Genomic DNA, 15,109 nt, shown 5'->3' on the forward strand with positions numbered 1-15,109 from the left:
TCTCTGTGTAGACCTGGAACTTTATAGACCAGGCTGCCTTCAACTCACAGAGATCCGCCTGCTTCTGTCTCCTGAGTGCTGGGATTAAAGGTGTGAGCCACGTGGTCCAACATCCAAGGCCGTCTATCCAGCATCCTTTGATCCCTTGATGTTAACCAAAAACTAGAACAAACGGCCAAAGGCCTGCGGAGTCAGAGGAAGGATCATAGTCACAACAGCAGGGGTGACAGACACACTTTACTGTCAGGAGGGTCCCTAAAGAAAGCCGCCCCTCAGCACCTCCTTCCTTTTCTCGTAGCTTCAAACAACACAGATGATTACCCATTGCACACCGGAAGTCACAGATTCAATATGAACAAGTTGATTCATCAAGGGATCTGAAGAATGGCATCTTGACCACAATGGAGTCAATACAAACTCTAAAATGTGATGGCAGAAATTACAGTCACAGAGCAAGGGTGTCCCCTCTCGCCACAGGCCTTGGAACCAACCTCTCCGGCATGGGACACAGGCACAAGCACTTTCGTTCATTCTGGATGGCACAGGGTATTAAAAGTGCCAGGTGGCAAGCTTTGGCATAAGAAATTAAGACTGGAAGTAGATGGTTGCCATGCTCTCCTCCCGTGTCAGCATGGTGACCTGCAACCACATGCAGACAGTGGCAACCCTGCCTTTAGACCCACCATGAGCATAAGCATCACGGAGGCAGGGGATGTGGCTCCGTGGAAGAGCACTTACCTAGTGTGTGCAAATCCTCAGCACTTGGGGAAAAAGGGGGCGGGGGTAGGATTGAGGCAGGCAAATCTCAGGGAGTCAGAGGCCAGCCCAGACTACACAGCAAGTTCCAGGCCAGCCAGGACTACTTAAAGACCCTGTCTTTAAAAGAAATAAAAATGAAATGATGTTGATCCTTATTAAAAGCTGAGCACTGTTAACCAAAATATTGGTGACTTAAGCTGGGTGGTGGTGGCGCACGCCTTTAATCCCAGCACTCAGGAGGCAGATGCAGGTGGATCTCTGTGAGTTCAAAGCCAGCCTGGTCTACAGCATGAGTTCCAGGACAGCCAGGGCTACACAGAGAAACCCTGGTGAGAAAAACTAAAAAGACCCTCTCTTAAAATCAGCTGATTAACTAATCAACAAATAAACAAACATAAGCATGTACTTGTTTAAAAAAAAAAATCCTTGGTGACTTGAGCCCACCCAGGAATGCCAGCCCTTGGTTTTAGAGTTGGGGAATGGCTCAGTTGGCAAAATGCTTGCCACATAGCATGAGGACTTGAGTTTGATCCCTATACAGACACAGACATATAGACAATAGTGGTACCCACGTGAGAACCCAAGTGCCTAGGAGGCCGAGACAGGAGGATCCCTGGGGGCTTGCTCAGAAGCCAGTCTATCCAAATCAGTGAGCTGCAGGCTCAGTGAGTGATTATCTCAGAAACTAAAGTGGAGAGTCACAGAGGACACCTGATGTCAGCCTGCGGCCTCCACATGTATGTGCGTATAAGTGCACCTGCACCTGCACACCCTTTAAGTGTGTGGGCTTCTGTGCAGACAACAGCTTCAAAGAGGCCATGGTTTCATGACTTACTGGATAGTTCTCCCAAAGGGACGATCCCCCTGATCCAGTAGATACACGGACCGTTGGCATCATTCTGAACGAGAAGGTCCTTTGTCTCAGATCCAGGTCGCCTTCACAGCTTTGTGCCTGTATTATTTTGGGGTCTCAGGTAAAAGTGCTATGGCTCCCATAGGTGACCCCAAGGTGTCATCTTCTTAGGATGGCCTAGGGATAGTCCTGTGGGTACAAGGGGACTCTGGTCCCCAGGTGGGAGGCTGCAGGGTCCCAGTTTAGACCAATATGTGCTCTCTTGAAAAGAAATTCCAAAGAAGAAAGCTGGCCAGCCAGCGACTTCAGAATAGACAGGTTCTTTAATCACACAGTGAACACTGACAGAGTTGACGTCAAGGGGGCCAACAATCACGTTTCAACAGATCTTGAAGGACGGAGATCATGTGCATCATTCTTACTGTGATACACAGACAATTAGAAAGTGCATGTGTGGGAAGTGGGAAATAAACATTTAATAACCCATGGGTCATGCATCCCCTCACTCAGTCACCCAACAGTTTGTAACACAGGCCCTCACATGCGGGGACTGAGGTTGGGAAGACAGCAGAATCTGCCCTGATTCCTGCAGTGGTGGAGCCAGGGTGAAGCCCAGCTGTGTGGCTGTAGAGCTGCAGAGAGAGAGAGAGAGAGAGAGAGAGAGAGAGAGAGAGAGAGCGCTTCCTGACTTGATTTGGTGGCCCTGACCCTGGACTACTACGCAGAGATCCACTTCCCTTCTGAACTTGCCCTCCTAGGGTTCCCTCCTTAGACTCGGGTGACATACATGTCTTGTATGGCGGAGATGCAGTTCATGGTGGGCCTTCCCACAGAGCTTGGAACTCTGGGAAAACTGCCTTTCTTCCCCAAGATTTTCCATATGGCTCAGCACGACTAACAAGTGAAGGGGACAAAGAGAAGCCACTTCCAGCGCTCCCGGCTTGCTAATGCAGATTACACAGACTGCATATTACAGCATGTCGTTAGGCAAGCATGAGCACCAATATTCAACAGGACAGGATGCAGAGTCTGTTTCTTAAATTTGGGGTGATGGCCTCAAAAAAAAAATAAATTAAAAAAAAACCCAGATGACTAAAGTACCCATATTTGGAACAAGTTGGTAGTTCATGGCACAGGAGGTAAGAGGCAAGACAAAGCTGACCTCAGATCTCCCTGGGAACATTCCCGCAGCTGAGCTGACCAACCCAGTGCCCTCTGGTCTGTGCAAATGGCAGCGTGGCCCCATTAATAGTCCACAGCCTGTCTCCACCTCCTCAGGGTGTTTCCTGACAAGATACACTCGCAAAACCTCAAAGGCGCTCAGCTTCTGAGGGACTCCTTGGTGTCTGTGTCTTTCTCTGGGTTCTGAGGACAATACTGTTGGCCCCGCATGGGCTCCTAAGAGTAACAGGACGGAGGGCCCATTACTGTTTCTCATACAGCAGGGAGAGTGAAAAGTGAGAAACCAGAGAGCGACCTCGTGTTGTACCTCACCAGAGGCAGGTGGGGAACACCAGGAGAGCAGGTGAAGAACACCAGGAGAGCAGGTATCAGGTGGAGAACACCAGGACAACAGGTGGCAGGTGGTGAACACCAGGCAGGGCTGCAGGCCCTAAGGGTCCCCCTCTGGCCTTTGGCACCATGACTTGCATTCAAGAGGCAATGCTAGCCCATGATGAGGGAGTGAACTCACCCAGTCAAGTCTTCACATCCAGGCTTCACTGGGTTCAGCCTGGGGCTGGGGGCTCAGCCAGTCCCACCCCATGACTTATTCTCTTAGTTCAGCCTCAGAAAGTTAACTCGCCAAGGGCCGGGGATGTGGCTCAGTTAATATAGTGGCCTAACTTATACAGCAATCACTGTAAAGTCAGTGCGTAGCAGCAACCACAGATCCATGGGTTTTTCCTCGAGGTGAGCACTGGACGCCAAAAATACTGGGTGTGGGGGCTGTGGTGGCAGTGGGGGCTGTGGTGGGTGGGAGTGGGGGCTGTCGTGGGAGTGGGGGCTGTGGTGGCAGTGGGGGCTAGCAATAATGGCATCTATTGCTCCTGATTCCACGTGGTAACTATGGCTGGAACAGAAGAAATGCCCCAAGCCGAGAGAACGAGCTCTGGCAAGCAGCTAGACACTGTTCTTATTTGAAGTGAACAGGCCCTGGGACAGAGGCAGGGATGACTGTCATGGGGAACAGATCCTCAGCACCTAATACTTCACAGCCATTAACTCAAGACAGGTTTGATCCTCAGCACTGGATAAAGACCAGGCATAGTGACAATGTGTGTCAAAGCCAGTCTGGGATACGAGTCTTTGACCAAAAAAAAAAAAAAAAAAAAGGAAGGAAGGAAGGAAAGAAGGGAGGGAGGAGGAAGGGAGGAAATGTCAGCTTCCCGTGAGCCAGTGATTTGTTCGCAAGCTGCTCTGAGCTGTAAGATCAACGATTCCAAGAGCAAAGGGCCCAGCTGCCCAATCAGGAGTCTGATTACATCCTCTCAATCTCTAAGAAAGGATCCTACCACTAGGTTACAAGTATCCTTGGGCAGCTCCTACGTGGAAACTCGGTTCGAATGACCTACAAATGGCCAGTTGTGCCTACAAACTGGACAGATGTGGTGGGCTCCCTCGAATGAGCGCTGGTCCGATGCCTTCCACGAAGCTGTTCCATTGATCGTAGTCCTCCTTCAGGTCTGGGTGGGCACAAACAGGAAGAGGGTTAGCAGACCACTGTAGAGTCAGGTCAGCTTCCACAGGGTCCCTGGGGCACCCTAGAGAGGAGCACTTGGGATACCAAAAGGACTAGGTATGGCGGCCTCATGGGCAGCTAAGGAGGGAGACCCAGCAGTCAGGGCAGCTGGGTCTACTCACGCAGGCCCTGAGAGGCTGTGGTAGCATGGTGGCTTCCATTTGAGCAAGAGGGAGGCAGTGTCATTCAGCAAGAGACAGAGAGGGAAGAGGTGCTGGAGGTGTGAGGAGGAAGAGGAGATGTGTGATCTTCCAGGAGGGCAGGTGGGGAACAGGGAGGAGGAAGAGGAGGCGTGGGTAGTCAGCGGGAAGGGAGCGGGATTTCACTGAGAAGGTGGCATCGCTGGGCTCTGGAGGCGTTAGGCAGCAGCTGAGAGGCTGCGGAGCCACCTCCGGCTCATTTTAGTTCCCAGTGACAAGGACCCTAGAAGCTTCTTTCCTCTGTAAGGCCAGATGGTGAAGATACAGTGTCTTTACTCAGACTCTGCTCTCTCTCTTCTCACCTGGGTCAGCACAAGAGCTTCCACGCCACCCACACTCTAGGTTCTCAACTCTTCGCCTCACCCATCCTCCGCTTGTAGCCATTCTCCTGCTGGAACCTAGGCTCCTCGTGGACTGGGGGCTCAGATCCATGCCCTTCAGCAAACCTATAGGCTGCTGCTCCTGACTTCTGCCCACTTCACTCCCTTCCCCCATCAAGAACCCCCTGTCCTGAGCTCAGGAAGTAGGGGAACTTCCCACACTACCAGGCCTTCTGTCTTAGAAGACCCCTGTCCCTTCCCTCCCGGTGGCCTTTCTTCATCAGTCGGGACCAAAGCCAGAATGGTCTTGTCTAGGCAGCCCCTTCCCTGGTTTTTCTGCCTTAGTCAGGTCTACCCTCTGACTCCTAGGCAGTCACTGCGTGCTGTGGTCAAAGACACTGTTGTCCAGTATGACACTGCGACACACAATGAAGGGTGTGGTGATATACTGTTTGTGATCTAGCAAATAAAGCTTGTCTGAAGATCAGAGGGCAGAGCTAAGCCACTAGTTAGCCAGAGGGGCCAGGAAGTGGTGGCACACACCTTTAATCCCAGCACTCGGAGACAGAGGCAGACGGATCTCTGTGAGTTCAAAGCCACCCTTGGCTACATTACATTGATACAGTGTCAAAGAGAAACAGAGCCAGGCAATGGTGGCTCATACCTTTAATCCCAGCACTTGGGAGTCACACGCCTTTAATCCCAGCACTAGGGAGGTGGAGACAGGAGTGATACAGCTGGGCAGAGAGAGGAATATAAGGCGGGAGGAGACAGGAGCTGGGTCGGATGCAGTCTGAGGATTTGTAGAGACAGGAGCGCCCCTTTGGACTGAGCGTTGGTAGAGGTAAGAACTCTAGTGGCTGCTGCTCTGCTTCTCTGATCCTTCAGCTTTCACCCCCTAGTATCTGACTCCAGGTTTTTATTATTAAGAACAATTAGAATTCGTGCTACAGAAGGGGCCTGGGCTGTGGGGCTACACAGTCAGGCTGCATGCTGGCACCAGAACCAGATAACCTGAACAAATTACAGATTAAAGAAAATTTCTAAGCTCTAAAACAACGACGTCTGAAAACAACGACGCTAGTAAACAATAAAAGAAACTACTGGAAGGATCATCTCCAGATCAGACACGACAGACAGTGCTTCTAGAATACCGAGCGTGACATCAGAACCCTCAGCACGAGCAGACTAAGTCCCCAACAAGCTTGCTCCAGCCTTGACTCCTGCCACCACCTCCTCTGCTGTTCTCTGGCTGGTCACACCATCATGGGCTCCCGTGCCACCATCAGCTTTTTTTTTTCTTTTTGAGACAGAGTCTTACTATGTAGACCAGGCTGGCCTTGAACTCACATAGGATCCACCTCCCTCTGCCTCCCAAGTGCTGGGATTTAAGGTGTGCGCCACCACTCGTAGATGCCCTGTCATCTTTAATCGTGGGCTCCTATAATGACGTGTGCCCAGGGGAAACAGGAGGTGTGGGCTGAGGATCGGGAGCAGCAGCCGCTAAAGCCCTGGGAAGTGGGTCCACCCCTTTCTCTCAGGAGCAAAGGCATGTCTCTGTGAGCCCCTGCCAATTTCTAAACTCAGGTAGGAACAGTTCTCCGCTCTTAATTTGCAAGGTGAAAAGAGCAAATACAACCAGAATTGCAAATTTGCCTCAAAGCAGCAATGCGTTCTTAACAGGGCAGGCGTATTTTAAACACAAGCACAATCCAAACCAAATGGGTTGCACAAATCGTGGGAAACAGGAATGTATCCAGGCTATGCAGGGGAAGACCCGTGTCCACAGCACGGAGGGGAGAGTCCCATGTCTACTACAGTTGCAGTCAGGGCGTGTCTCTTTAAAAGAGGCCCTGACAAATTGCTCCCAAAGGAAGGCGACAACAGACTGCATGGGGAAATTGAACAGGGAACCACTGCAAGTCCCCAGGCCATTAGCCTAATGAACAGAGGACATTAGAAATGACCACAAATATCTAAAGAGCTGCCACGTGCTACCTGAAGCTTCTCTGGTCAACTCTGGGGACAACCAGAGCAGCTGTGTGTATGGACGTGCATTTGTGTGTGTGTGTGTGTGTGTGTGTGTCAGTAATAAGGTATCAGATCTCGCTGGAAGATTACAGTAGTGTGTATATGTATGGCATGTGTATATGTGTGTGCACATATGTGTGTACGTGTGGGTCTGTGTGCGAATGCGTGTGTATGTGTGTGTCGAGTGAGTGTGTATGTGTGGAGTGTGTGAGTGTGTGGGGGGGATAAGGCATCAGATCTTGCCGTGAGGTTGGTCCAGGCAAGTCGGGCTGCCTCCTGATGAAAATGGCTTGGGAGCGGTCAGCTTCATGAGGGTCATGGTGCTTCCCCTCTATGCTGACTGCACTGACAGGGACATGTGATCACGATAGCTTCAGGCTAGGGCTGGATGGTGCCCCACAATGTATTTCGGGAGGCAAAGATGAGCTGACACAACCAAGTACCTCTTTTGGGAATCTAGTGTTAATAAATAATCATAGTAAATACATAAGCAAATAAAATGAAGTCGTCACTACCCCCAAAGTTTACCCCCCATACAGTTGTGAGCAGTGGAAGCTGAAGAGGAAAGCTGGGAGCCCATAGAGAGAGAACCAGCCGCTCGGTGGCACGAGCTGAGCTGTGACCCACAAGAGAGAGAACCAGCGCTGGTGGCACGAGCTGAGCCATGTTCTGAGGAAGCAGAAAGTGAGCAGACACTTCAGGACAGAAAAAAGAGCACAGAAACAATGAAAGAGGCTGAGGAAGACATGAAAAGGAAGACACACACTGAGCCTGAGGGGCAGAGAAAGAAAACCACATCCATCCTTGACTGGGTCACCCACTGGGTCCAGGTAATACCTCAGAAACTAACTTACAGGATTTCCCCTCCTCCCTCCTTCCTCCTCCCTCCTTCCTTCCTCCTTCCTCCCTTCCTCCCTTCCTCCCTTCCTTCCTCCTCCCTCCTCCCTCCCTCCTTCCTCCCTCCTTCCTTCCTCCTTCCTTTCTTCCTTCCCTCCCTCCCTCCTTCCCTTTGTTTTTTGTTTTTGTTTGCTTGTTTTTTGAGACAGGGTTTCTCTGTGTAAAGCTCTGGTTGTTCTAGAACTCACTCTGTAGACCAGGTTGGCCTTGAACTCACAGAGATCCACCTGCTTCTGCTTCCCAAGTGCTGGGATTAAAGGTGTGCACCACCACCGCTTTCACTTTTTACTTGAGGTAAACTAAACTTCTAGTCTTTGTGGTCCAAAAAAGTTTAATTAGACCATTAGCTTCTTTTTACAATATTTGTGTGTGTGTGTGTGTGTGCGCGTGCATGTGCGTGCACGTGTGCACATGCCACAGCAAGTGTGTGAGGTCAGAGGTCAGTTCTCTCTTCCACCTTTGTGTGGGTTCTGGGGGTTGAACTCACGTCGGCAGGCTTGAGGCACAAGCACCATTTACCCACAGAATGATCTCACCAGACCCAAGACGATCACCCCAAACATCCAGATCCCCAGTGGAAAAGCCAGCTTGCTTGTCCACCAAAGAAGACACCCTCTCTGGGTAGAGATAACACCACGGACCTCAAAAGGCTTTGCTATTTAGCTGCTCTATGACTTACGACATTGGTCATAATCCTTCCATGTTTGGTTTCTTAAAAAAAAAAATCTTCCATGAATTTTGCCCAATTATTACCATAAAGAGCCCACAATGCATAAAGTGATGGTAAGTTTGGGGACCAAGGTCATGGAATAAAGAGAGGAAGATGTACTGTCCCAGTGAGGAAGCTGTGGCTCAGAAAGGTCAGGTGACCAGGCCGGGCTTCAGACAGGTGCCATGACTCTCCCGGGTCCTTCTCGTGTCACGAAAGAACACGGTGCTGCGGGAGACCCAAGGGACCCCACGTGTGCTCCATGAGCCCCAGCTGTCTCCTTACCAAGGTGCTTCTGCAGGAAGGCCAAGATGGCCCGCACCATAACCTCCTGACCTTCATAAGGGTCCAAGGTCCCACGAGTGTGACTGGATAAGAATTTAGCAAGCAGGTTGCCGTTCACGAAAGCAAAGTCAGTTTGACTCCGATGAACAGCTCCGCTAGAGACAAAGAGAAACAACAGGTAGGAGGGTTGAGGTCGGGCACTCGTGTGTGCCTACCGTGTGCAACTCTCCCAGCAACCTTGTCGGGAAGTACTTTCCATGCGACAGAGTCTGAGAAGGAAAGACGTGACTCTGGACAGAGCTAGGGTTGGAAGCGAGGTGTGCCTGGCTGCACCTGGCTCAACATCTAGATCACCATGCCTGACAATACGGGGAAGCAGGGTGACCCCGTTAGAGGGGAGCTGGGAGTGGAAGGTGAGGTACCCAGCACCTGCTGTTCCTATTACACCATAGCTTTTATCCAGGGACCCCAAGGACCATGAAACATTTCCCCTCACTGCCAGAACTGCGCCCAGGTTGGCCTTGAACTTTCCATGCCCCTGCCTCAGCTTCCTATGTGCTGGGATTACAGGTATGCACCAACAGGATCAGCATGCTTTAGTGACTTTTAGAGAAGGGCCTATGTTAGGATAACCTCTATGAACTGGATGATCACAGAGATTCTACAAATCGCCCCAACTGTCAAAGCCTTCTCTAGTCACGGTTTTCAAATCCCCATAGGAGGCTAGAGATGTCTGGAATCCACCCAGACCCAAAACACCCATTGGACCTAAGCAGAGAAGAGAGACACATGAAACCCTATAGGAATTGTGACATAGGGATTCTAGCAACATTTAGATGCTCTTTGAATATATAGAAAGTTCTGGATAACCTAGAAGAAATGAAGGGAGACCCAGCTGATTAAAAAATGAACAGAATGCGGGGGTCGTACCTTTGGGGCATACTTACACGACAGTCACAATCCTGGACTGATCGTCCTGGGCACATATCTTCCTCATCAAGTTGACGCTCTCCACTGTCTGGAATTTCTCAGCGTTGATAAAGAACACAGGGCCCCGGGCCTTGGGGTAAAAGTCATGTTCCAGAGGGAACATCCAGGCATCCAAGGCCACAGCGCACCTGGGATAAAGCAGACATTTGGAGCTGTCACTGAAACCCAGGCAAAAACACTTAGGGTGGAGGAGGATGGAAAGGGACTCTTCTTTCCAACGGGCGGACGACTCAGAAAGCCACACCCTCCTAAGACAATCTTACACAGTCCCCTTTGCTTGTCCCCAAAGTGCCATCTAGAATTTGCACTCCCCCAGAGCAAGGGTCAGATTTCCTTCTCTGGATCTACCCTCAAGTGACACACTCCAGCTCTGCCGAATGTCACCTCATTCAATTACTCACTTCACTCAATAGTCACTGAGTGGCCATGGTGGTCAGAGCTCTCTGGATGCAGAAACCAGTGAGAAAGGCCGTACATCTCAGGAGCTCCCAGGACACCAGGGGAGAGCGAGGCACTTTGAAGGTATCAGAACCACAACTCAGAGATCTGACGCACAGGACGCTACGTGAGCCCAGAGACTGTGTGGCAGAAAACCCATAACCTTCCTGGTACCAAAAGCAGAACCATGGCACTGAGTCAGAGGTACACCCATTCCACCTCCATCTCAGCAGGGGACAGCCACTGTCCACCTAATGACAGGTGCAACCTCAAAGCTCTGCCTCCCTTTTCCTTGCTCTCATACATCACCAAGGCTTGACAATTCAAATGAATCTGATTCCATCCGTGCTCCCCAACTCCATCCATGCTCCCCAACTCCATCCACGCTCCCCAACTCCACCCATCCTCTCGACTCCATCCGTGCTCCTGGTTCCATCCATGCTCCCCAACTCCATCCGTGCCCCTGATTCCATCCGTGCTCCCCAACTCCATCCGTGCTCCTGGCTCTATCTGTGCTCCCTGACTCCATCCATCCTCCCAACTCAATCCGTGCTCCCCATTCTCTACCCTCATGTGTATTCATCCTCTCTCCATTTTGCTCTCCCTCGGACTGCATCCACCCAGCCCTTTGAGCTGCTCTGCTCCATCACACACTCGCCAGGAGGCTCTTTAAAATCTAAGACTGACTGTGCTCTGTTTAAGATCCTTTAATAGTGTCCTCATTTTATTTTATTATTTTTTTAAGATAGGGTTTTCCTTGGCTTGCCTTGAACTCTGTGATCCTCCTGCTTCATCCTCTATAGCACAGAGACATGGGTGTGTAGGTCACGTCTCTTGGCCTGTTTATTTTCTTCATTGTACTTAGTGCTACGAAGTTGCTAGTTACTTTCCTCTCCCAACAACGTAATCTCTCGAAGTCAGACCTTGTTCAGCTGGTCAGATAGTCCCAAGAACACAACCCTTTTGTAACATATCCCTGCTGAATGAATGAGTGAATGAACGGTGTGTGACGTGCCCAGGACATGACCTTTGTGTAACACATCCCTGCTGAATGAGTGAATGAATGAATGAATGAATGAATGAATGAATGAACGGTGTGTGAAGCTTGATGGCAACAGCATCACCGGTACTCACCGAAACCGGACCTCCTGGGTCAGAGCAAGAACAGCTGTGGCTCCTCCAAAGGAGTGTCCCATCACGGCCACCCGGCTCATGTCGATGCCGTCCTGAGGAAACCAGGGAACTCAGCAGAGCAGACACTCACAGAGAAGTGGCTGTAAGGGAATGAGGTGAGGCGCAATGCCACCGAACCTGCACCATCTGCGCCTCCAGCCAGAGGAGGCAGGACTGATGTGGGATTTCCCTCTGTATGCTGTGATTCTGCTTCAAGAGGAAGATGAGCATCGAAAAGGCTCCTTATGGAGTTTGTCAGTCATTTGGGCAAGAAACTGCTCTTGCCTGGACTGCTTGATAAACTGGACATGTGGGAACCATAATGAAATGACTGCTGAACTTGCCTAAAGGTGAGATGATTCTCTGGGGCTCCTGCTACACAAAAAGGTTTGCCAAATATTCTGCAGGACACAGAAAAATGTGACAGACAAGCTGCCAATATAAGTGGAACTGTCTATGAAATTTCCTGCCTCACAGAAAAGTCTGCTGGATACTATGAGCCTGTGAGCTGAAGATGGATGCCCCAATGGTACAGAAGAACTTTGGGTGACTGTCTAGGCAGCGAGATGTCTCTGTCAATTCTAGAGTTTTGGAAGTTGCTTACAATGCACTTCCTGTTTACTTAGATAATATATCCTTTTGGAGTCTTTGATGGAGTTGAAGAATTTATAGTTATAGTTACAGTTTTCCCTAGTTATAATAAAAGATAAAAATAGATATAAATATTGTAACTGTAATTCTTGCTTGATACCTGTTTTGTGATATGTAATTTTACTATGCTACAGTTCAAACCTTTTTTATTTAAACAGAAAAGGGGAGGTGATATGGGATTTCCCTCTGGGTGCTGTGATTACCATTAATGAATAAAGAAACTGCTTTGGAGCTATAGCAGGGCAGAATTTAGCTAGGCAGGGAAACTAAACTGAATGCTGGGAGAAAGAAGGGCAGAGTCAGAGAGACACCATGTAGCCCCGCTGGAGACAGAAGCCAGAACTTTAGCAGGTAAGCCACAGCCATGTGTCTATACACAGATTAATAGAAATGGGTTAAATTAATATAAGAATTAGCCAATAAGAAGCTAATGGGCCAAGCAGTGATTTAATTAATATATTTTATGTATGATTATGTATATTACTTCAACAAGCAGCCCTCCCTACTACACAGAATGATGGCAAGTTCAGGACCAGCCTGGGCTACACAGTGAGATATTGTCACAATTTTTTTAAATATTTATTTTATTTATTTATTATGTATACAATATTCTGTCTGTGTGTATGCCTGCAGGCCAGAAGAGGGCACCAGACCTCTTTACAGATGGTTGTGAGCCACCATGTGGTTGCTGGGAATTGAACTCAAGACCTTTGGAAGAGCAGGCAATGCTCTTAACCACTGAGCCATCTCTCCAGCCCCACATTGTCACAATTTAAAAAAAAAAAAAAAAAAGAGGAATCTCTGGTCTCTGGGGTGTGGCTCAGTGGCAAAAGGCGCAGAAAAGCCTACAAGTTTGACACCCAGCATGGCAAAGAGAAGCAAAAGAGGACTAGAGAACTAGGGGACTTTCTGTCACCTGAAGAGCCGATCTTTCTTTTGATCTTTGGTGTGAGCGACCTTAAGGGGACTGTGCTTTTTGTTTTTGTTTTGAGACAGGGTATTTTTTTGGTGGGGGGGTTGTTATTTTCAAGACAGGGTTTCTCTGTGTAACAGTTCTGACTGAACTGGAACTTGCTGTATAGACCAGGCTGGCCTCAAACTCACAGAGATCTCTCTCTCTCCACATGTTGGGATTAAAGGTGTGGCGCACGCCTTTAATCCCAGCAGTCAGGAGGCAGAGGCAGGCAGATCTCTGTGAGTTCGGGACCAGACTGCTCTACAGAGTGAGTTCCAGGATAGGCTCCAAAGCCACAGAGAAACCCTGTCTCAAAATACAAACAAACAAAAAGGTGTGTACCCCCACATTGGCTCAGCTTGACTTCTGTAATTCCCCTGCTAACACTACTATCTGCTGAGGGCAGGCGTTCAAATGTGTGTGGGTACCCAAACAGACAAGTTGTCAGGGTTCCGCCAGCTCATCAAAAAACACACTGAGAAGCAGCCCCCTTCATCCGCTACAGCAGTGGTTCTCAACCTGTGGGTCACAACCACTTTGACAAACCTCTACCTCCAAAAAAAATTACCATTATGATTCATTATAGTAGCAAAACTAGTTGAAGTAGCAATGAAATAATTTTATGGATGGGGGTCACCACAACATGAGGGGCTGTCTGTATTTAAGGGTTGCAGTGTTAGGAAGGTTGAGAACCACTGGTCCACAGTTCCTGCCTCACAAGCTGGTCCTGGAGGATACCACAGAGCACACAGAGGGGAACACAGGGAACTCCTGCCCTCCCCCCATTTAGCTCTGAAGTGAGGCCCGCTTGTGCAGACAGACAACAAGTCAGGTTCTCCTTCCTCTGCACGGCTGTCCTGATTTTTATCCACAGCCCAGGGAGGCTTTGTGCGCTCTGACTGCTCTGTGTCTATTCCGGGTTGTTCCCAGAAGTCTCTGAAGCGTGGCTCTATAAAAAGCCACCGCTGACGCCTGCTAAGGGGCTGGGGAAACCTCCCCGGGCTTTGTGTTCAGAAGCCCTGCTCTCCTCAACGTCTAGCCCAGCGAAGGTGTCCGTCCTCCCCCTCGGCTGAGAGAAGCACCCGCAGGGAGGGGCTCTTTGTTGTTGCTTGTTTTGTTTTGCCAGACAGGTTTTCTCTGTGTAACAGCCCTAGCTGTCCTGGAACTAGCTCTGTAGACCAGGCTGGTCTCGAACTCACAGAGATCCACCTGCCTCTGCCTCTTGACTGTTGGGATTAAAGGCGTGCGCCACCACCGTCTGGTGTGAATGGGCTCTTAAGCTTTTAAAACCCAAGTGACTGTTCGTAGGCTCCAAACTCAGGTTTGTAGAGGCCTCCCACCCCTAGTTTCCTTTCCACCAGCTGCCTGCTTCCTGCTCCCAACCAGTGAAGGTTTCATCAGTGTCCTTGTTGAGCTTGTCACTGGGAAGGCGAGCAGACAGGATGGACACTCCTCCTTCTCCCCACAGGTGCTCCTCCAGTGCGTGTCCATGCATAGCAGTATTAGTACAGAGGGGTTGCCTCGTCCTTCCCTATGGCTACACTTGACATCACTCGGAAACCGACAGCTGGCTGCTCACTAAATCTGTCCCCAGACACACAACGAGACTATTTCTTTGCAGTTCCATGTGACGGAGTCCTAGCTAACAGCATGAGCAAAAGTCTAACTTCCAAAGCTGAAAGTTTGGTTTAAGAGCACTTGCTGCTCTTGCAGAGGACCCGGATCTGACTTCCAGCACTCAAGTCTGGCTTCTCACAACTGCCTGTGACTCCAGCTCCAGGGGAATCCACACCTCTGGCCTCCGTACTTTTGTACACATCCACATGCAGGTGCACACACTAACACATGACCTCAAATAACAATATATATATTTGAAAGTCTTACTTCCAAGGACATCTATAAAAGCTCTCAGGTGCTTCCCTGCCCATGTCCTTCTGCAGGCCTAATGCATGTAGTCCATGCCCTTCTGCAGGCCTAATGCATGTAGCCCATGCCCTTCTGCAAGCCTAATGCATGTAGAACATGTGAGTTCAAGAGTGCAGAGGGCAGAACCCCTCGGATGAAGGGAGCCCAGGGCTGGGGTGCATTTCAGTGGTGGAGCGGCTTTT

At 49.8% G+C, this 15,109-nt stretch overlaps 1 protein-coding gene across 5 annotated transcripts in view; it reads right to left on the reverse strand.

Moving 5' to 3' along the window:
- Window positions 1–1,933: 1,933 nt before the first annotated feature.
- The window catches only part of Pafah2 (platelet activating factor acetylhydrolase 2), a 32,081-nt gene continuing 18,905 nt past the window's right edge, over window positions 1,934–15,109 (reverse strand). For all 5 annotated transcript variants that reach the window (XM_057785021.1, XM_057785020.1, XM_057785024.1 and 2 more), the window contains 4 exons: window positions 11,357–11,448; window positions 9,742–9,912; window positions 8,795–8,949; window positions 1,934–4,296 (listed from right to left, as the gene is read on the reverse strand). In XM_057785021.1, coding sequence (XP_057641004.1) covers window positions 4,202–4,296; window positions 8,795–8,949; window positions 9,742–9,912; window positions 11,357–11,448 — 513 coding nt within the window. In that variant the 3' untranslated portion in view covers window positions 1,934–4,201. The remainder of the gene's footprint in view (window positions 4,297–8,794; window positions 8,950–9,741; window positions 9,913–11,356; window positions 11,449–15,109) is intronic.

This window comes from Chionomys nivalis, chromosome 11 (genome assembly GCF_950005125.1).
Source record: "Chionomys nivalis chromosome 11, mChiNiv1.1, whole genome shotgun sequence".
Lineage (NCBI taxonomy): Eukaryota > Metazoa > Chordata > Mammalia > Rodentia > Cricetidae > Chionomys > Chionomys nivalis.